This window comes from Culex quinquefasciatus, chromosome 3 (genome assembly GCF_015732765.1).
Source record: "Culex quinquefasciatus strain JHB chromosome 3, VPISU_Cqui_1.0_pri_paternal, whole genome shotgun sequence".
Lineage (NCBI taxonomy): Eukaryota > Metazoa > Arthropoda > Insecta > Diptera > Culicidae > Culex > Culex quinquefasciatus.
In genome coordinates this window covers 68,270,921-68,294,145 of record NC_051863.1, presented here as the reverse complement: position 1 = coordinate 68,294,145, position 23,225 = coordinate 68,270,921, and the positions used below count along the sequence as shown (strand labels likewise).

Below are 23,225 nucleotides of genomic sequence, written 5' to 3'. Positions count from 1 at the left end.
TTTGAGCAGCTCCAATTCTTGGCAGCATGATCGTTGATAGTGTTGCAAGCTTGAGTTTTGTGCTCACCTCCGCAGGTTGCACAACGACTCTTGATGAAGCAGGTCCTTCCACCATGCCCAAACTGCAAGCAGTTCGAACATTGCATTGTTGTGACTCGTCATCTTGAAGACTTCGATCACGTTCAACTTAAGAGTTTTGAGCGTTTACCTGTATCGTCATGGCTGTAGTATTCAATCTTCGTGTTGTTCAGGAAATCCCGAACATAGTTGTAATCCTTTCTGCCAGGTAGCAGAATTTTGAGTCCATCAGCACACAAGCGAATGGAAGCTCGTAAAGTCCCAGATATGATAAATCCAGTCAGCCACTTTTGCACCGAATCCGATGACGATGTTTTCACAAAAATGGGTGCAGTCTTGCGTTCCTCACGCGCTCGCGCGCTCGTGAGCGCTCACTTTTCGCTCATTCGTGAGGAGGAGCGCTGCGCGAGCTAGCTCACGTTTGCCCGCGCTCGCGTTTGCTCCGATTTTTCCAGCTCGCGTTTGCTCCACGCTCGCGCTCGCGCTCATATTTCGCTCACGGAGCGCTCATTTTGGACGTGTCGCTAATCATTTAACGTTTTTGAGAAAGTTTTTTTTTCAATTCTAGATGGATTTTTTGCGTCAGGTGCAGTAGGGCTGTGGAAATATGACTTTGTGAACAAATTTTATGATATATGAATAGGAATAGCTTATTTTCATCAATCATGTTTGTAAATAAAAGGTTGGATTCGCAAGGGTCAGATAATTTTTTAGACATACAGTCGAATGTATAATATTTTTGAATTGAAAGGCCTTATTGTAGCAGAGAGGGGTGGAGGGGTATAGACGCCTAAATAAAAGGGCATGTAAACCTTAGAAAAACTTACAAAACAATGAATTGATTCAAGAGGATTTATGCTTTGGTAAGCTCGATTCAAGGTTAAATGCTTGTTTGATTAAAATATAACATTAAACTGTTTTTATGTACCTAATCAGTGTTTTGACTACATTTCCAGATTGCGGGTCAGAATGAGCTACCATTAAAAAAAGTTATTCCGTTTATTAAATCTTTCAGTGATTCAGTGATTAGAAACGGCTAATCATTTTTATAAGGTTAGTCTTTATTTGGCAAACATTTTAGAAAATAGGGTAACATTTTTGAAACAATTCTATTTTAAATATATGCCTCAAAATTCCTAAGGGTTGAAATAACCCTTTTGACTCAAATCAAATAAATTGTCAATATTTTTCACCACGAAAAGGTTGGCTCTTCTTTCAACAAGTGGATTTTATTCAACACTTTCGCAACCAAACCTCTGAAAATATTCAATTACAAGTTATGTATGATTTTTTGAACAAGGATGATTGTAACTGTTTAAAAGATTATTTAAAAATAAATAAAATATACATAAATTGTCAATATGTTTGTACATAACAACAATACAATATGGTCCAATATGGATTTGATTTGTGAACAAACAGTGCATCTCTTCACGTCAATGAATGTTTACATTATGAAATTAGTTTTTGTTCCTTGTTCGAAAAATGTCTAGATTTTAAATAGAACTACCTACTTTGGCTCACCAGCTCACGTGAGCGCAAAACGCTCCGGTGAGCTTGAGCGAGCACGAGCTACCTGATAAAAACTCACGCTCCAGCTGGAGCGAGCAAGCCTTCCGTGAGCGCTGGCTCATTCGCAACCCTGAATGGGTGGCACTTTCTCCCGTCGTTCAAATTCTTCCTTCTCGCTCACGTCACGAACCGCGAACTGGTCAGCGAACTGGTTTCCAGACGAATTTTGAGCGTCCTTGCTCAAACTGCCTGGCTTTGCAGGTAGCGCATCGGCATTCTTTAGCTTCTTCAAATCTACCGATCCTGCTGGTGAGGACAGCCTCTTTTTCTTGCCGTGAGGCATTTTTGCACTTTTTAGCACTTTTTAGGAGCTAATATCGAGGAGTACCTCTCTCGTTGTTGGTTCCCACGAGAATGCCACTATGCTATGTTTTTTAATGTCTTAGATTTTTTCATTGAAAGCCCAACTATTCATCTTTCGTCTGAAAGGTGGCTAACTCAAATGGTTTCAGCCGTTCCGGAGATATGTTGTGTGATTAGGGTCGACCAACAAAAAAAAACCGTTTCTAATCCATATCAATTTGGAGCACTTTTGATGTGGATAGTGCTTGTTTGATGGCTGGATATACTAAAAGCCGCTGAATCTATGCCTACAGGTTATATAGTAAAATCAAAGTACCTGCAAAACTCCTCATTAAAAGTTTTATTTCCAGATAGGAAACCTGCATAAGAAACCCACGTCTCCCAGGATGTTTTCAAAATTTACTCTAATTTTCAAGTGAATATTGTGACTCTTGAATTTTTTTAACTAGTCAAATGTTCTCAAAAATCGCTTGATGTTTCGATTCTCGCCATTAATTGAAAAACGGCTAATATTCCTTTTTGTCAAAATCGAGATATTAGCACCAGGTGGTAGAGGATGTTCCAATGCATCTTCCAAACTTGAATTTCACTAAAATAGTGTTTAGTTTTGGCTGTCGATTCGAAAACCCAAACGGCTATTATGCGAGGTTTGGTGACGAACACTAAAACGCATTTTTCTCAGAATACTTGTTTTGGCATAAGAGACGAACTTTCAACTCTGGGCAGTTCTCAAAACCCAATTTAAAATTTCGATAAATCATATTGATATTACAATGCATTGTTATTTTCTTTTCTTTTCAACGATATTTTAATCTTTGTTTGTGAGGACATCAATGGTTTTTTTAAAAATAACATTTTTGCAATTCCGTCATGAAACCACTTACTTTTCCTGTCATTCTTGAACGACGAAATAGCCTACTTTTCTGTACCAAAAATAACAGAATCGAATAGCAACATTTTTCAAAATAAATGCTGAACAGTTCTACTTTTCAGCACTCAAATGGGTGCTGAAAAGTTGAACTTTTCAGCACTTGTTTCGAAAAGTAACACTTTTCAACATTTTTTTATTTAAGCGATTTATTGACAAAATACATGAAAATTTGACATAAAATTTTACTCAGTGTGTGTTTTTTGGAATTGCAAAAAATGTTGTATGGAACTCGTTGCAAAACATGATTTTTTCAGCACTCTTCGTATTTATCCAACTCGGTGAACCTCGTTGGATAAATGTACGACTCGTGCTGAAAAAATCCTCTTTTTGCAACTTGTTGCATAAACTACTATTTTATTAGGACAATATTTTTTTTAATCGGATGATGTTTGTTTTTGATGTAAATACATATGATTCATGAATAAGTTGTTGGTATATTTTTGGAAAAAAAAAAGTCCCAAACTCTCCCCTGTTATCAGTACCATAAGGTACTGAAAATCACGTCAAACAGTGTTGACCGGTTACGATAACGGAATCGTTTGTAAAACCGAGCGGCCACAATCCACTGCTTGTGAAACTATAAAAGTAATCATAATTAGGAAATTGCTATTTGTTGGCGGTGGCAAAATGAGCTTTGATGGCGCAATAAAATTAGCCTGTCGCGCGCGCGGTTTTTAATCGACAAATTGATAAACTTTGGTCTAGCAAGTGCAATTAATTTGGTGTTGAGTGTGTTGCTGGGTGGTTTGCACTGTTGCAAAGTGGGTGCATTTATAAGTCAAAAATAGTTTTTTTTAATTATTTTTCATGATTTCAGTTTGTATTGTTTGAATTTTTTAATTTTGAGATAAACAAATTTAACCTGATTTCTGAAATAAATCTAAACCAAAAAGCCAAAGGTCACACCACTTCACGCCTCGGTTTGACACAATCAATCAACCCGTCACCAGCTGTGGATTGGGGTGGAGGGGAGGGAGCTTGTGCCACGTGGCCACACGGGTGGTGGTGGTCTCCAGTTTGACGCTGACCTTGCCCAACCCGTGGTGGCCCGTTAATAAATGATTGTCAATTTATAGCACCGAGTACTGGTGGTAGTCGGGTTTTTTTTCTTCTCAGCGATTGTTTTTACAACGAGATCGCCTTTCGCAGGGTTTTTAAGGGGTTTATCGAGTTGATTTTTTGGTGGCAAATAGCGCCACGTGAGATCGCAGATCGAGTTTGATTCATGGCTAGTTGGAAATTCAATCTTTATAGGGGAAAGCAACTTATTTTTTGCAAATGACCCAAAGTAAAATAAATATTGATAAAATTGATTCTAATAACAAATTGAAGCAAAATTACATCAAAAGAGGGGAAATTTACTTCATCTTTAACATTAAAAACACATTTTCAACTGTTCAATCAAATAAGGCGTCTCTCAAGATCAAGCATTAAATTGACATTTCCCATTAGTCTTGAACTATTCATCTTTCAAGTCGAGTGAGTAAATCAGCTCGACGTCGTCGTGCTATCTTGTCGCACCAGCCATTTTGACGTTCCGAGAAAAACGCGTTTTAATGTTTGACCTTGAATATTCAAAAACGAGAGCACGCAATGTAAACAATAACAAACACGTTTTGTTTGGCTCACCATTCTGTGCATTGTCCCAAAGTTTGGTTGAAGTTGGTTGCTGGAGTTCCGAGTTATAATTACAAATGTTTACGGTAGTCTAGCTTGTACGTGCGACAAACGCATCCTGACTTTCCTGGCCTGAAATCCCTTTGGCCTTTTGTCGCACTTACATCAATTTTCATGGAGTGACAAGATAGCACGACAAGATTGAAACTACTTTCATATGTAAAGTGACAAAAATGCACGGAGTTTTTTCGGTTTTTGTTGAATATCTAAGGATTGAAATCGAATTTTAGGGATCTGTGAAGGTCAAAATGTGAGGCATTGTGAGCTGCACAAAATGGCGTTCTTAACTCAATTTGGCCCAAAATGCACGTACGACAAGTTAGCACGATGGCGACGAGCTGAGCGGGAGGCTTGTTTTCTCGTAGGTCAAACAGAAACTTGGCCGCAGCCAAAAAAGGGCTCGCCAGAGCGTCTTTGAACTGCGGCAAACCGGTTAGATCGGCAGACAGTGGTCGCAATTATTAATAGCTGGTTGATGCACTAATCTACTTGGACGGGTGAGGTTGAAGGTTAAATTAAGGCGGAGGAAACCTCTCTCAGTTTGATGGAGTCACTGTTGATGTATTTGCACATTAATCACCAGCAACTTCACGTTGAATCAGGATTACAAAGAAAAGTGCTCAAAATTAGCTCAGATTTCTTTTATGGAAGGTATTTGAATTGAAGAAAAACTAACTCAATCCACGTATAAAAGTCATATACGTAGAACGCTGAGTCTGAGTCCATCTTGAGAATTTACAAATTAAATGATTGATTGTAAAAATCGATTTAACTCAAAAAAAAACACCATTTGACCTCGCATCATTGTTGTTATTTCAATCTTTAACTTATCCCTAGATTGATACTTTCAAAAAATCTTGGCTCTTAACCCTCAACAACCCATTAGCTCCACTGCCTCGGTTTTATTGGTAAATAATCAAGGTAAGCAGTTCTCTACGAAATCGATCTTTTTTTTAATTTTAATTTTTGTATTCTTGATTCCGGCTGAAACTTTTTTGGTGCCTTCGTTATGCCCAAAGAAGCCTTTTTGCATCATTAGTTTGTCCATATAAATTTCTATACAAATTTGCCAGCTGTCCATACAAAAATGATATATGAAAATTCAAAAATCATTTGAAGGAATTTTTTGATCGATTAGGTGTCTTCGGCAAAGTTGTAGGTATGGATAAGGACTACACTGAAAAAATAATACACGGTAGAAAAAAATATGGTGATTTTTAATTTAACTTTTTCTCACTAAAACTCGATTTGCAAAAAACACTATTTTTAATTTTTTGATATTTTTTAGGGAACATAAAATGTCAACTTTTCATAAATTTCCAGGTTGTGCAAAAAATCTTTAACCGAGTTATACATTTTTGAATCAATACTGATTTTTTCAAAAAATCGAAATATTGGTCGCAAAATTTTTTCAACTTCATTTTTCGATGTAAAATTAAACTTGCAATCAAAAAGTACTTTAGTGAAATTTTCATAAAGTGCACCGTTTTCAAGTTATAGCCATTTTTATGCAACTTTTTTGAAAAAAGTCGCAGTTATGTTTGAAAAGCTGAAAAACAGCAGGAAAATTGATGTTTTCTAAGTCTCACCCAAACAACCCACTATTTTCTAACGTCGATATCTCAGCAACTAATGGTCCGATTTACAATGTTAAAATATGAAACATTCGTGAAATTTTCCAATCTATTTGAAGACAATATTTTCATTTTTTTTAATCAAGACTAACATTTCAAAAGTGCGTAGTATTTAATGTTTGGTAGTGTTTTTTTGCAAATCAAGTTTCAGTAACAAAAAGTTAAATTAAAAATCACCAAATTTTTTTCACCGTGTATAATTTTTTTTCAGTGTTGTCCTGATCCGTGCCTACAATTTTGCCGAAGACATCAAATCGATCAAAAAATTCCTTCAAAAGATACAGATTTTTGAATTATCATCATCAATGTGTACATCATTTTTGTATGGACGGCTGCAAAATTAGTAAGGAAAATTATATGAACAATTATATGCAAAATGGCTTCTTTGGGCTTACCGAAAGCACCAACAAAGTTTCAGCCTGATTAAAAAATACAAAATAAAAACGAATGACCGAAATCTAAGAGAATTGCTCATTATTTTTGAAGTTTTTATGCTTACAAAAATGTATTCCTTCAAGCAATAATTGAAATAATACTTTTACCATAATGTCCATTAGCCTGGGTCAAAAAAATTGAAATTGCTCAAATCAAAAAGTATATGAGATTGCCCGAAAGATTACTCAAAATGGGGCCTACAGCCCAAATTTCAGCCCATTTGGTTGAAAATTGGCTTGCCTTGAGTAGGAACAAGTTTAAATGGGAATTAACCCGTAAAACTTGAGCAATTGGGTACATTGCTCTGTACAAGTCTATCGTTGAAATTTAACGACTTTTGCATACCATGGGGTCCAAGGGGATGGTCTGGGAAACAATTCCTCTGAAGGGTGCAAGATGATCCGAGGCCTCTAATCTTGCCTAGAAGCAGATTCATTCCGGCGTCACCGAAATTCTCATGGTCCCAGCAAAATGTACAGGGATAGATCAAAGCACGCTAAGAAGGCTGCCTCGATCAGAGGACGCCACATGTCAATCAGCCACCACGTGGCAGGAGGGTTTCTCCGATTTTGGCTTTAAAAGTGGTTCTGTCAATGTTATAACATTTTATTTAGTCAGATATTTGTGCAAAAACACTTTATAATCATCAAATATCATTTTATACTCCAATTTCCATATACCCTCCTGCCACGTGGTGGCTGATTGACATGTAGCGTCCTCTCATCGAGGCAGCCTTCTTAGCGTGCTTTGATTTATCCCTGTACATTTTGCTGGGACCATGAGAATTTCGGCGACGCCGGAATGAATCTGCTTCTAGGCAAGATTAGAGGCCTCGGATCATCTTGCACCCTTCAGAGGAATTGTTTCCCAGACCATCCCCTTGGACCCCATGGTATGCAAAAGTCGTTAAATTTCAACGATAGACTTGTACAGAGCAATGTACCCAATTGCTCAAGTTTTACGGGTTAATTCCCATTTAAACTTGTTCCTACTCAAGGCAAGCCAATTTTCAACCAAATGGGCTGAAATTTGGGCTGTAGGCCCCATTTTGAGTACTCTTTCGGGCAATCTCATATACTTTTTGATTTGAGCAATTTAAATTTTTTTGACCCGGGCTAATGTCCATTCCACTCAAAATGTTTTAAAATTTGAAGAAATTTGTGAACCCTGTCTCACTTAACCATCTACTGTCCAAATTTTTTTTTCGAAAATTTTTATTTTTCCCTTATTCAGGAGGTCATTTTGAGAAACTTTTGTTCGACGAAAAATTTTACTTCTCTTGTTTTATGTTTTTTTTTGTTTTATTTCTAGTATTTTGGTTTGCATTTATCTTGTTTGGATTATGTTTATTTTTGCTAGTATTAGGCCTAGTCTACCATCTCTTATCATTACATTGTGCTTATCTATTTTTTTCATGTTTTTACAGTCACTTTTTCAATTTTTTGCTTGTTTTCAACATTTTCTGCTATAGAATGGCAGAATCATCATTTAAATTGTAAAATATGCGTAGAGACATAGTCTGGGACACTACAAAAATAACTGCATACTTCTTTTGACTGAAAATATAGGAAATGTTAGTAAAAACGCAGCCAAAATTGACCCCTAAAAAATGACATTTTTAAATACATTTGCAATGTTACATAAAACAAGTTAAACTTCCAACCCTAAAATTTTCTAAAATTTTAAGAGATCTTCTTATTTTTGGCGATTTTTTAGATCGAAGCCCGTCTAAAGGCGGGGTTAGGTTGTAGAGGGTTAAGGGTACACAGGTCTTCTCATTCCAATTTGTTTGATCTTACGGAGCAAATCCAAACTTTTTGGTAATATTACCTTAGGCGATTAGGGTTCTTGCCAGTTTACCTGTTGGTGTTTCCGGAACTTTTTTCTGAAGATTTTAACAAAAATCTATGTATATATGTAATAATAATTCTGCATCCTCTCCTGCAACAATCCAGCGCATCTGGCTCAGCCAAAATTTCCACCAACCGTCACGACCATAAACCGTTTTCCAATTTGACAAATTGCCTCCATAGCCAAGAACTTTTCACCAGCACGGGGTAACTACTCGAAGCAAACTTTTCCAACAGTAGCAGCAGCAGTCGGTGGCAGGTTCTGTGTACTAAGTAGCACCAGTGTTGCAGTCCTTGGAAGAGCAAATTTGTCGTCGTCGTCGCCACCACGTCGTAATATCACACTCCATCCTACAGCGTTGCCCACGTCATCGTTTTGTGGCGAAGAAAACCGCGACGCTCTTAATTACAATTTGTCAAGTGGGGCAAGGTCCTTAACTAATCATTCGTACAGTTAAGTGGGTTCTAGTCAGTTGCAAAAATTTTGTCCAACTCCGTCACATTTATGGCAATTAATTTCTTTGAAAACATTCCAGTCTGACCTCCCCCTCCCACACCAGAAACATGGCAATTTATGTTCATCTCGTGAGTGACATGTTGCTTTTACGAGCCAAGACTCGACGCAGATGACTTGAGTGCGGTTCCTAACGAGCTTTACATGCACACTGTGCGGTCTAGTCGTGGGTAGACTTGCTGGAGGATGGTTTTGACCAAGTTCTAGGTCGTTAACAGATGCGATCTTCGGAAGTATTAAAAATTTGGCATTTCAGCCAAATTGGACTGTGCATAATTTACGTTTAAAAAGTGATGTCCTGCTAGAATTATTAAACTTGCGCGATCAGCAATCAATGACTAGTAAATGCCCAACTAGAGCTAGCGTAGCTATGCTATTAGGCGACCCGCAATTAAACCAGAAACAGGTATTTTTGTCCATGAACTTGACTTGCCCCAGCGCCAACGGTCGATGGTCACGGCGCCAGCTGCCAGCGCAGTGCGAAGATCGAAATTATTCGCCGCAAAGTATGCGGCACGCACAACTTAGCACTTTGAGCGGTCACGAGTAAGGTAGGTGGACCAAAAGTTGGAATAGTCTGTAAACTAACATTTCGAGGATTTTTTCTGATCAATTTATCAATTTATCAATTTATCAATTTATCAATTTATCAATTTATCAATTTATCAATTTATCAATTTATCAATTTATCAATTTATCAATTTATCAATTTATCAATTTATCAATTTATCAATTTATCAATATATCAATTTATCAATTTATCAATTTATCAATTTATCAATTTATCAATTTATCAATTTATCAATTTATCAATTTTTCGGAAAAATATCTATTATTTATGAAGTTAATTAATTAATTTTCTATTTATCACTGTTATATTATAATATTATAAAAATAATCGTTGAGTTAATTAGAATTTACAGTTGGTTGATTAGGATTATCGCTAATCAATTAGTGTATTCCTACCCTTCAAATTTTATCTTGGGCTGACGGACAAACGTCAACAAATCAAAACAAACCAGAAACATCCTTCGTGGTTGCGGCCGTAAAGCAAACGTTTGGGAACTTAATTGGCCAACCTGGTTCTGGAACCGAGAACAGCACCCCTAGGACCCCCAGAGCTGATTGGAGATTGACGTTGGTATCGGCGGGTAACGGAACCAGACACGTTTCACGGCAACTGGAACGAGGAGGAGGCGGCGGAGCAATTTGCCCAGACGTCGGAGGACGAGCTGGAAAAACGTGTCATAAAAACGATGTTGCCGGCACAGATTCCGTGAGCAGCGGTGGATCGTCGTCGGTGATTGGTGCGTTCAAGGGATTCGCCGGGGTGACGTCGACACCGGCGGTGGATCCTACCGAAGTAGGAGCCAGTCCATTTTCGCTTCTCAGTGGAATCGCAAAATCTACGAATGGGACGGCGGCCACAACGTCCGCGCTGGAAACCAGCATCTTTGCTACGACTGACCCGAGCAAGGTCTTTTCCGGGGTTGGAAGCTCGCCGAAGGAGGACACAGCAGGCTCCGCTGGCAAGGACACCGGAGATGAGAGTAAAAAAATTATCTGGATGCAATCGAGAAAAGTAGCAGCAAGGTGGACACAAAGGAGTCAACGACCGCAAAGCCGGGATTCACGTTTGGAAGAGTCACGCCAGCGACGACTACAAACACGGCCGCAGCACTGTCTCCATTCAGCGTCGGATTTGGCTCGACAAGTTCTACGCCCAGAACGGACTTCATCTTCGCCAACGTGGCCAAACCCACCGAGGACAGTTCACGCCGGTCAAGGAAAAGGACAGCATCTTTTCAAGCGGTTCAAACTGTTCGTCAAAGCTGACGGCAACTACTCGGACCGTGACATCGGAACTCTGCACATCAAAAAGGTGGACGGAAAGGTACCGGTCTTGGTGCGGGCCGACACCAGCATCGGCCAGATTCTGCTCAACATCATTCTGAACGAGGCGGTACGGTGCAGGGGATGGGCAAGAACAACGTCATAATGGTGTGCTTTCCGACGCCGGAGACGAAGCCACCATCGGTGCTGCTGCCGGTCAAGGCCGACGATTTGTATTAAACGCTGAACAAGTACAAGCCCAAATAAGTGGTCGGGTCATGGAAAATTGGTTAATGTTTCATTAAATAGGTAATAAATTACTCAATAGTTGAAATAAAAAAAAAAAAAAAAACAGGAAAATGTTCTCCTGTAAAAAGCGTTTTTCGGACGTGGTCATGTCGCTGTGTCATGTGATCCCACGTTCACTTCCACGACGGTCATCACCACCGCAGAACCTAACCTTCACCGAAAAGTCCCGGGCGCATGCTCCGGGACACCATCAGCGAGACAGATCGAGCGCGACCCAGCGGATGATTAAAGATCTCGAGGCAGTGATGGAACGCCGGATGGAGTATACGGACGGCCAGCATCCAAGGCGAGGGCAAAAAGTTGATTGTCACCGGAACAGAATCGCAGCAGTAGAACTTGAAACTCGCAGTTGGGGATGATGAGAACGAGAAGACGTGTTTAAGAAGCGTTTGAGTGAGAGTGGCATGACGCCGGACGAACCGACATCGGTGGCTTGGCCAAACAAAAGTTGCAGCAACTGGTTTAAAAACCGGTGAGTAATGGCTTTGACGATCCCCGATGTCGAAAAAGGCGTCCACTTCGGAGCCAGAGTCCTTATTGCCCCGTCAAATGGGCTCTTCTTGAACGGAATCGACGTAACACCTTATAATGTGGCCCTCTTAAACCTTGCGGTTTCGTCAACGGATCCACAGGCGTGTATCGTTCTTTTTGCGACAAGACTCCGCCTCCCGGGTCTCCTAAGTGTGAAGGTATGGGCACGGGGAGAGGGCACCGAATACCTATATTTACACTTAGAATTTTTTGCGTCCGCCCCGGGATTCGAACCGGCAACCTCTGGATTGTGAGTCCAGTGCGCGGTCCGATTGATCCACACAGGCAGACAACTTCTTCTTCTTGAACTGGACGGTAAAACAGAGACACGCGGGAGTTTGGCCGCGGTAGTAGTTGTTGCATCATTCCGCGCTCCTCCTACTCTCGTTTGGCCAAAATCTTTATAACTTTCGCCGACCGCTTCTTGTCCTTGGCCTCCTTCTTGTGCAGCACCAACTTGGCCGGGTTTAGTAGACCTTCGTGCCGAAATCCATACTCCGGCTGTGCCCGGAACAGATTATTTCGATAATTCAATGCTTTTTCTGTGGTTCAGATCGAAGAAAGAGACATTTTTAAGCTGTCAAAATGACTTTTCTCAACGACAAGATAACTTGATATGAGATGGGAATGGAATATCAAATCAGCGCTAATCAATTAGCCAGTTGACGAAAAATCAGCGCTAATCAATTAGTGTAAAGATGATCGATTAACTGTGTCCTGCCCCTCGTTTAAAAAATACTAAAATTGCAGAAAAACGCCAAAGGCAAGAAGACAATTGTAACTTTACCGTACATATCAACCAGAGCTTGAACAACCCTGATATTACATTTTGGTACCTTTGAAATAACAGAAACAAATGTTATATTTTTTGGGTCAGGTAGTACCTCCCAAAGGATTTACAACACAATTTGACAATTTAAAAAAAAATGATAAAAAAAACTAAATACAGATAAACGCAAGGGATATGAGTCATTCTCCACTATATCCCCTTAGTAAATTTCACTTTAAGTTTGATGGTTTTAGGTGGAGTAAATAATACACGACTACTATTACAAAATCTGCTGAAGAATTTCTTTTTGATCAGCGTAATAAGTTATTTAAAAACGGGCTACAAATTCGTGATCACACAAAGAAATCAACCCATGACTGAACTGAAAATTTCATACACTCAAATGTCTCGATTTCTTCGCTGTAAGACCAGGATGGTTGCTTTCAGTCAACGTCGGTAATGCCATTCCGGGGCATTTTTGTTTACGGCAATTCACCCAACCTCCGGCTCTTCCAGCCGGAAGCAATAACGTTCATAAGCTATTGAGCAAATTATCACTGCTGGAGCACGAAAATTGCATACTAATTTGGGCTATGCCAGCCGTCGTCGCCATCGTCTTCATCGTCGCTTGGAAAAGTAGCATCCACATCTTTCCAGATGGCAGCACTGCACCGTAAGTGTGGTGCCAGTGTGGGCCTAAATGTATGCAACACGATCCCTACCTTCACTCGGTTCGTTCATTATATCAGTGTAAAGTGCAAATTCATGCGATTATTCGAAGAGAGGATGAGAATGCCAGCTGTCTCTCGGCTGCCAACAAAATGATTTTGCCCCTTTTCCATTGTGACTTTAAGAGTCCTTGGCCGATTGGGCTACTCTCTTGATGGCTGGCATCGTGGCATCAAAGCAGGCGAAATTGCCTGGAGTGCTGCATTCAAATGATGAGTGTCCGTACGGGGACACATCTCTGACCTCATCAATTACAGCGCACGTAACTGCTGTATCTTGTGTGCAATAAATGTAAAATATACCCGACAGGGACAAACATTCGTTGTAATACATTAGTAATTTCTCTATGCAAATGAAACGGATGGCGAAGCAAATGTGAAAATCGGGAAAAGTTGATGAAAATTGCCTTCATCCGTAAGCAATTTGTTCTAAGAATTTATTCATAATATATTTTCCAATCAATACAGCTTCCAAATCGTATAACTGATATTGGGTTGATTTGTAACATTATTTGTAAGTTCATTCTATCTTGAAAGTGAATGGGCTCAATTGAGTTAAGCAGATTTGCGGAGTCGGATAACTTTTCAGCAGACGTGCATCGGCACTCAATAGCACTTCACCACATTTTGAGATGATTGCCTTCGTAAACCGGCAAAGTGAATCTTTGTTCACTGTGTATCAAAACAAGCTTTAGTCCGATGCTTTTAATAATCGTTGTTCACTATGCAATTTGGATTAGCAAAAAATTATATCAAGTGCTAAATGTGCTATTTAGCACTCAAATAGCACTTCATCACTAAAACTAGCGAATAAGTGAAGATAAAGGGTTCGGTCGCTCAGAACCTCATAGTGCAAGAAAAAAAAACATACTTTAGGCACAAAACAAATTGATATGGTGCCTTTTCCAAGCCATGGCCTTAAAAAACTGTCAAGTGCTATTGAGTGCCGATGCACGTCTGCTTTTCAGTGGGGTGGGGCAAAAAAATAAAAAAGCATAACAATTTAACAATTTAATTTTTATTTTTCCCGTGTTTAGGAGGTCATTTTGAGCAACTTTTGTTCTACGAAAAACTTGACTTCTCTTGCTTTTTTGTTTTTCTTGTTTCATTTTTAGTATTTTAAATTGCATTTATCTTGTTTATTTTATGTTTGTTTTTGGTAGTATTTAGCCTACTCTTCTACCTCCTATCATTACATTTTGCCTATCTAATTTTTTCATGTTTTAACAGTAACTTTTTAAAAATTTTGCATGTTTTTCACATTTTCTGCTATAAAATGGCACCATTATCATTTAAGTTGTAAATAAATGCATAGAGACATAGTCTGGGGTACTAGAAAAATTACTGAATACTTCATTTTACTTAAAATATAAGAAATATTAGTAAAAAACACTGCCAAAGTTGACCTCTAAAAAAATGTCATTTTTTAAAACATTGGCAAAGTCACATAAAACAAGTAACAAAACAAGGTTGACATAAACTTTGAAAAATATTTACAACGGCCTAATAAACATCGAAAATTTTCATAAAGTCGAAAGATTTTTAAATCAACCTAAACATGCTAAAATATCATTTTTTTTTTATTTAATTCAAATTATTTAGTTTTTTTTAGTCCTGCTTTTGCCTTTCTCACCCATTACTGTTTTAAACAATAATGAGAATTAATTTACTGACATAAAATGTTGCATAACCATAGATTGGGCCGTACGGCGCTGTGTACTGCTGATTGGTTTTTAGCCCTTTTTTTTGGCAAAGTCATACTAAAAACTAAAAAGGGACGAATCCAATTTTATTAGAAATGGAAACGCCTGATACTATTTGAATAAAGAGAATGAAGAATTTTTATTCCGAAAGTTTATGCTAATTAAAGGTTAAAGAAATGTAACATTTTGGAACACGACTTTTTTTTATTATTTATTATAGAGTTTTTCAGCGGGAGGCTGGTTCAACTCTTAGCGAAACATGACATATAATAAGGCTTATTAACAAATTAATAAATAAATTCTTTGGAAATAACAAACCATTGTTTCAACAATTACATGGAAAAAGTTTTTTTAAATGCATTTTACACTAGTACCGTAACCTGGGGTGAATCGGGACTACAGTCTGAATAGGGACAGCAGTTTTTAGAGCACTTAAAGCTTTTAAATTTGGAAATGGATGTACACATTTTGTTGGCCTGAGTCTGTTCTAACCGATACCATCCAGAAAAATCAAAATATTGTGCTCCAACATGGTTAAAACTGCTGTCGCAATTCACCCCATGTGTCCCGATTGACCCTAGTTTACGGTACAGTTGATTTGCAATCATTTGAAGTGACAAAAACAGAAATGTTAGCAAAATAAACTTTCTGCGATAATAAACATCTAAAATCTTCATAAATGAGCAGTTCTCTAGGATTTCGGTCATTCGATTTTTTTTAATTTTTTAATCCGACTGAAACTTGTTTGATGATTTTTTTGTTTAACTTTTTATCACAAAAACTTGATTTACAAAAAAAACACTATTTTTATTTTTTTTATTTTTCGATATGTTTTAGAGGAAATAAAATGCCAACTTTTCAGAAATTTCCAGGTTGTGCAAAAATCTTGAAAATTTTGAAAATATTGTTTTCGAAAAGATCGGAAAATTTCACAAATGTTTCATATTTTAACATTGAAAATCGGAGTGGGAAGGGCAAAAAGTTTAAATACACGGCACATTTTTAATTGGGAGAACACTACAGCCATCCCTCATTTTCCGAACAGTTTACAGATCGGCCAATGTTCCAAAAATCATAGAAAATCGATAATTGAACTTAATGATTCGCTTTTACCTTCATTTGAAAGCTTCTCTTGCGATCTTTCCAATGCTGTATCGAACATCTGCAAATTTTAGCTTTTATATGAAGTTTTTGGAGAATTTCTTTGACCCTTGAAATCTACAAATTCGGAACACTTTTTTCTTACGAATGTAAACAAACTTTGATTCTCTCCAGGAGTACATATTTTCTACAAAATAATGACTTCACACACTGGAAACAATGAAACTAAAGCTTAATAATGTTTTATAAATGGTCTGATAACTTTTTTTTGTGAAAATATCTGTTAAATTCAGGTGTTCCACAATTGTGGGAGGCACAATAACATCCCACAATTATGGAACAGGCAATTTGGAGGCAGTGTTTTGCAGCTCCGAAAAAAACAGTCTCGAAATGCAGTTTTTTATTCAAAAAGAACTCCTTTTGCTAGTGAAATAGCAAGAGAATGTCCAAATAAAGGTCCTAAAAATAGAAGGGTCGCCAAAAAAGATTCATTTGGCATGCTATTGACAAATTATCACAAGAATGCTCCGAATATGTGGGATGACTGTATCTTAATCAAAAGTTTTATGGTGACCTATTGAATCACCCCCTTAGTTTTCGAAATCATTTTCAGGATTTGAGGTATCCATGATGGACTGAACTACAAACTGCATACCGCTTCGGACTGTTCTATTACACAACAATACCGGCATGCAACAACCAGCTGCAACATTTCAGTTTTTCATCTATTTATTTATCTTTTGTTGTCCAACTTACCGATCCAGTGATACCGCTATCAGGCTGTAGACCGAAGCCGCCACGGAAACGCCCTGGATGTAGGGAACCGTTTTGCACATCAGCCAGCCCAGCATCCACGCTGCAAAATAAATCAGAAGACGGTGGAAAAAAAATGTTGTTAGAGAAAATGGAAAAGCCAAGATTGAGATTGTCGGAAGATTTAGTGCAACGGATGCTGAAGTTTTTTGTTGTTGTTGTTGTTGTTTTGAGTATGTTGAGAGGAGAAAAACTGCACAAATATTTCACCAGGGCTATCTAATTCAATTTAGCACAAACGGATAAGGCCGCCTAGGACGAGCGGTTGTTTGAAAATGCATTATTCGTGCAGATAAATCACCACTTGAACGTTTGACGAAAGGATTGATTTGCGAGAAGATTTGTTGAAGGAGGATATAATGATGCGATTTAACATGTTAGGCGTTGGCAACAATTTTCAACAATCCTCTAAAAACGGCAACATTAATATTTCACTTTTAAAGTTGTGAAATTCATTTGCATAAATTGAAACGTCACTGCCTATGGTAAACCTGAGCATCATCTAACATGACGAGCCAACATATTCCCACAGAGCAAGTACTAAATCATGTACGAAACGACTTGACACTCTCAAACGAGCAATTACCGTCTCCAGGGAGTATGTGCCACATGTGTCGGTCCAGAGATATTTAATAACAAATCATCGAGCAAATTTCTCATTCTAAATTTATGATACACCGTTCCTCCGGTAATTGCAACTAGATAGTCCCGAGAGAGATTACTCCAGCCAGCCCGAGGAGATTGTCCGGTTCGCCATTAATTAATCAATTAGAACTGGGTACTAAGTGATAAATCAAGGATGTGAAGATAATTGCAATTACGATTATCGTCGTCATCATCGTCAACAACAACGACAGTCTGTGCGCGGCCGTGGTTGGGTCCCACGTGGGTTCTGATCGGTTCACTAAACATGACGGCACCGCTCTGTAATCAGCACCGTTCACACGTTCCAGGACCAGGACCGGATCGGTGGGCACACACGGAGCTGTGCCTACTCGTGCCATCCCTAACGTCATTCTGATGCGATGCACTGGTCCCTGGTGGTGATGCACTTTGTTCTGACTTCCAACGTAACCTATTAGTGAGTGCTGCAGGTTGGTCCAACTTGCGGGTTTACGGTTATCACAATCAAATGCCGTATACATTGTTGCCAGCGATTTTCTGCACTTTTGGTGCAATTAAAAACATATCTGCCAACAATGCCAGGCGATTCGAGGAAGTAGATCAACAAAAACAAAACGTGCCGTATGAGATTTGACAGCGCGCATTTGCTGAAAGTGCGGCGCGTCGTTCCGAGGCTGGTTTGACGCGTGTCTTTTTAGGGAGTACGCGCAATAAATTAAGGATCGAACAGACCTGTCCGTCCGTCATAGTCTGACTGACATCGACCGTTGAACAAAGGAAACTATGTAGGTTGTCAGATTTTCATTTCAAAATGGCCATGCATTCAATATTACGCCCTTTTGAAATGTTAGCCTTGATTTAAAAAATAAAATAAAATATTGTTTTCGAAAAGATCAGAAAATTTCACGAATGTTTCATATTTTAACATTCTAACTCGAACCATCTCACTCCGTGTACGCACGAGAGCAAGCAGTAGTCAAGTGCTCAGTGTTCCATCGTTTTTTCGATTTTTTTGCCGTAGTTTACCGTGATTAGCCGCGAGTTTGCTCGTGCAGCATGCCAAAGGCCGGCCGTGGCCGTGGCAGTTCGAGTGCGGCCTCGAAAAACCCGCGAAGTTCGTCCACCGGCCGTGTGCAAAAAGGTAAACAAACCAATGCCGTGTCGACCGCCATCGCGCAGGGGAGCGTCAGCGCAGATGGAATCGACAAAAAGTTACTACAACCCGGATATGTTCCGAGATCACCAGTGCGAACCCGTTCAGGTACTTCCGGTGCCACGACCAGTGGCACATCAACATCCGCCAACGTCCCCATCAGGAACGAGTTCCAGATGCTGAGAGACGATGAAGAAAACAACAACAACACCGACGGTAGCAGCACTACCGACGACGACGACGACAATGGACGTGCACGCAAAAAAGTGTCGACGTCAAAAAAGAGCAATTCTCCAACGGAACAAAGACCACCTCCAATTTTTGTTTTGGACACGTTGGCGGACGATGTTGACGAGTTGCTGGAAGGCTTCGGATATTGTCAGAAAATCGGTAAGTTGGCAGTGCAAGTGATCACACTGAACAGAAAATATTTCGACCTGGTGCTTGAAGAACTGAAACGTAGCAACTTCAACTTCTACACATTCAACCCCGAGAAGCCCCCTGTTAAGGTCGTCTTGCAGGGTTACCAAGACCGTCCGATCGCCGACCCGAAGCGACACCTCTCGAACGCCGGAATAAAACCGCGGGAGATAAAAGTACTCTCGCGGAAGACAACAGTCACAGGTACACACACCCTGTACCTGTTGTACTTCAACCGCGGCACCGTCAAGATCCAAGATCTGCGACGGACTAACACATTGGACGGTTTTTGGGTAAACTGGCGGTTTTACACCAAGAACCCGACGGACGTAGCGCAATGCCACCGTTGCCAGAAATTCGGCCACGGCTCGCGGAACTGCAACCTCCGGCCCCGCTGCGTGAAGTGCGGTGAGTCACACCTCTCGGAGTCGTGCGCGCTGCCACGAAAGGCGGACTTGGGGGAAAACGCAGAACAAACTAAGCCGCGCGTAAAGTGCGCGAACTGTGACGGCAACCATACCGGCAATTACCGCGGATGCGTCGCGCGCAAGGCCTACCTTGAGGAGCAGGAAAAGAGAAAGAAGAAAGCAGCAGCGTCCCACTCGCCTCAGCGGAGTACGAGCGCAGCCGTTCCTGCAGTTGGGCAGCGTACGGTTCCAGCGGACAACCCAGCGATCCCTCCTGAATGTAGGCGTTCGTTTGCCAGCGTGTTCGCTGCCGGTAGCGGCGATGCGGCCCAGCAAGGAGTCACCGGGGAAGATCTGTTCACCCTGCCGGAGTTCTTTGCTCTCGCGGGGGAGATGATGACACGGTTTCGGAGCTGCCGTAACAAGGCGGAGCAATTTCTGGCCCTCGGGGAGCTGATGACCAAGCACATCTATAATTGATTATTTTTGACTGTGATATAGTTTTAAGCTTTCTCTTTTTCTATCTTTTTCCCATTGCACTTTCCGTGAGTTTTTTGAAAACTTTTTCTTACTCTTGTCTATTCCATAGTTATAAGTAATAATTTTTCGATTGAATAACGATAAAACACTGCTGAAAGGAACACCAAAACTCTGTTATTTACCTAAATGAACTCATTATAACTTGATTATTCACAAATAAAACCGAATTGAATTAAATCGAACCATTAGTTGTTGAGATATCGACATTAGAAAATAGTGGGTTGTTTAGGTGAGTCTTAGAAAACATAAATTTTCTTGTTTTTAAATCGTTGCATGGCAATTTCTCAGCAACTAAAGGCCGTATATATCAACAAAGTTCATAAAAGCAAAATATAAAGAGAATTTTCATTTTTTTTTTTTCAAAAGACGAATAGACAAAACGTCGAAAGACATTTTCTGTAATTCCTTATTTCTATTGAGCTTTTTTCCATTCTTTGAATACATTTTTTTTCTTGACTGCTGTTTATTAGAGACTAGAGTAGCACCAGTGGAAATTGTTGAGCAATCGGAGCCGGTTTGAAAAATTTCAAGAACAAAATGACGTTTTGCCTTCCTTTCCTTAAATAAATTCTATACGAAAGACCATTCCAACGAATCCAAATGAGTGAAAATATGACGACACTATCAAAAGTTATGAGTAAATATAAGAATTTAAATTTAGTGAACATTAGTACCTTCATGTCAACTGGGGCGAATCGTCTGAATAGGCCATGCAGTTTGAGAGCACTTAAAACATGAAACTTTGAAAATGTAGCAATTTTTTTGATGTTCTGTATCTGTTCTATCCGAAACAAGGCTAAAACAGCTGTCTCCCATGTGTACCAATTCTGTGGTATAGTGGGAGGCACCAACCACCTTAAGGTGGATGAAGCCATGGTTTTGTCTCTCAAATCGGTATTTTTATTTAAAAAAGGGAAAATTCAAAAATAATTTGAGTGATAATTTTCAAGCTCCTAAAGAAACTTGGAGTTTTTTTTAAAGATCCAACAAACCAAATTTCCAGTTTTTGTTTTTTGGGTGTTTTTGAAACCGCCTTTAGTCAGGGGTATTAAAAAACACCCAAAAAGCAAAAACTAAAAATTTGGTTTATTGGACCTTTTCAAAAAACAAAACTCCAGAAACCTACTTTGTTACATTTGATCCAGTCTAACAGAAAGCTTACAGCCTTACCAACAAGCAGCAGGGCATCATCACAACGTTTAGTGTCTTCCGCCCGACACGTAGGAAACATTTTTCCACTTACCAACACGCCCGTCTGTACGGCCGATCCTTGCTCGGCTTGACAGTTGGCCTGTCGCGGCGTTCCTATAGTCCCGTCCTAACAGTATGACACATACGTACAGTATGTAAAAAAAGTATTTACACCCCTTGGGCACTATGCCCATTTTGTGATGAAACATGTAACAATTTAAAGTTTGACAGAAACCTAGTACTACGTTTTGTTCAGAAACTCATGCCGAACAGTTTGCTACAAGAAGCTCATGAAAAGATGTTTTCTATAAAAAGTTATATAACAATAACTATTACAAAAATAAAAAAGGTGCAAAAAAAAGTTTGTACACCTTTCGAAAAATTAACATAAATAATGTTATTTGTTCACAAATCACCATAAATCCAGTCTCCCAACTCCAAATAGGCATCCTTAACTGATTAAAAAAATAATTTGGATTAAATATAAAGTTTACTAACTACTTAGTATAAAAGTTTATATAACTCTGGAAATTCTATATAAAACTTATCTAAACTTAATTTTGCAAACTTTCAATTTAACTAAATGTCAATATATTACCATAAAATTGCTATTAAAACTTTCTGGAGTGGGTATAACACCGCTTTTGGGGTCTTTGTATCGCTAGAATAGATTTTTCGTTGGAATTTCGTACCAACCCGGAATTACGTCGTCGGAAAATCCGCCGGCATCCGAACCGGTCCATAATTCACAAGTCAACCTATGAAGCATCGGAAAGGGCATTAAATTTCTGATCTTTTGATACCCATACATCCAGGTTTTCTATAAAACCTACGTTTTGAAATACCTAGGTAAAAACGTTGTTATGGTTTCGTTTGAGCAACCTGCCAAAAATGTATGGAATTTCGTAATTTTTGTTCTCGTGGATCAAACTTACTTTTTGCCCAGGTATTTAAAAACGTGGGTTTTATAGAAAACCTGGATGTATGGGTATCAAAAGATCGGAAATCTTATGCCCTTTCCGATTCCACATAGGTTGACCTGTGAATCGTGGACCGGTTCGGATGCCGACGGATTTTCCGACGACGTAATTCCGGGTTGGTACAAAATTCCAACGAAAAATCTATTCTATCGATACAAAGACTCCCTAAACGGTGTTATTCCTACTCCAAAATGTTTATTTAGCAATTCTATGGTAATATTTTGACATTTAGTTAAATTGAATGTTTGCAAAATTAAGTTTAGATAAGTTTTATAAAGAATTTCCAGAGTTATATAAACTTTTATACTAAGTAGTTAGTAAACTTTATATTTAATCCAAATTATTTTTTTAATCAGTCAAAGAAGCCTATTTGGAGTTGGGAGACTGGATTTATGGTGATTTGTCAACAAATAACATTATTTATGTTAATTTTTCGAAAGGTGTACAAACTTTTTTTGCACCTTTTTTTATTTTTGTAATAGTTATTGTTATATAACTTTTTATAGAAAACATCTTTTCATGAGCTTCTTGTAGCAAACTGTTCGGCATGAGTTTCTGAACAAAACGTAGTACTAGGTTCCTGTCAAACTTTAAATTGTTACATGTTTCATCACAAAATGGGCATAGTGCCCAAGGGGTGTAAATACTTTTTTTACATACTGTACATCATTCCGGGCGGGTGGAGCGGAAACACTGCTCTGCGATATATTTATGATGTGTGTTTCGTTTCCATTGAGTGTGTTTAGATCAGTCGCGATGTGGGTGAAATAAATTTATTGAGCGGGAAATTGCAGGCTACACACGTTAATGGCTAAACGTTCAAAATGGAATTTCCTACGCCCGAATTGTTTGGTGCTTGATCTTAGAGCCTTTTATATGAAGTTTTAAAGATGCATTATATTGTTTAAAGAATAATTTCCAGTATCATCTTGGAAAGCAAGCTCTAAACAAAGATAATTTATCATTTCCCTTTCCTTGTATATCAATGGGAGGGAGCGCTTGCTTAACTACTAAACGTTATAAATAGTACCGAAATATCTAAAGGCATTGTACCTTGGGCTAAGAGTGAATTAACCGGTTATCATTTAATGATCATAGATCCCTAAAAATGAAAGATGGCAACGCAGCG

General features: G+C 38.9%; 1 protein-coding gene across 1 annotated transcript in view; it reads right to left on the bottom strand.

Annotated features, from left to right (window-relative positions):
* The window catches only part of LOC6051290 (neuropeptide SIFamide receptor), a 358,514-nt gene that overhangs the window by 164,230 nt on the left and 171,059 nt on the right, over positions 1 to 23,225 (bottom strand). The window contains exon 3 of the mRNA XM_038265058.1: positions 16,725 to 16,824. Coding sequence (XP_038120986.1) covers positions 16,725 to 16,824 — 100 coding nt within the window. The remainder of the gene's footprint in view (positions 1 to 16,724; positions 16,825 to 23,225) is intronic.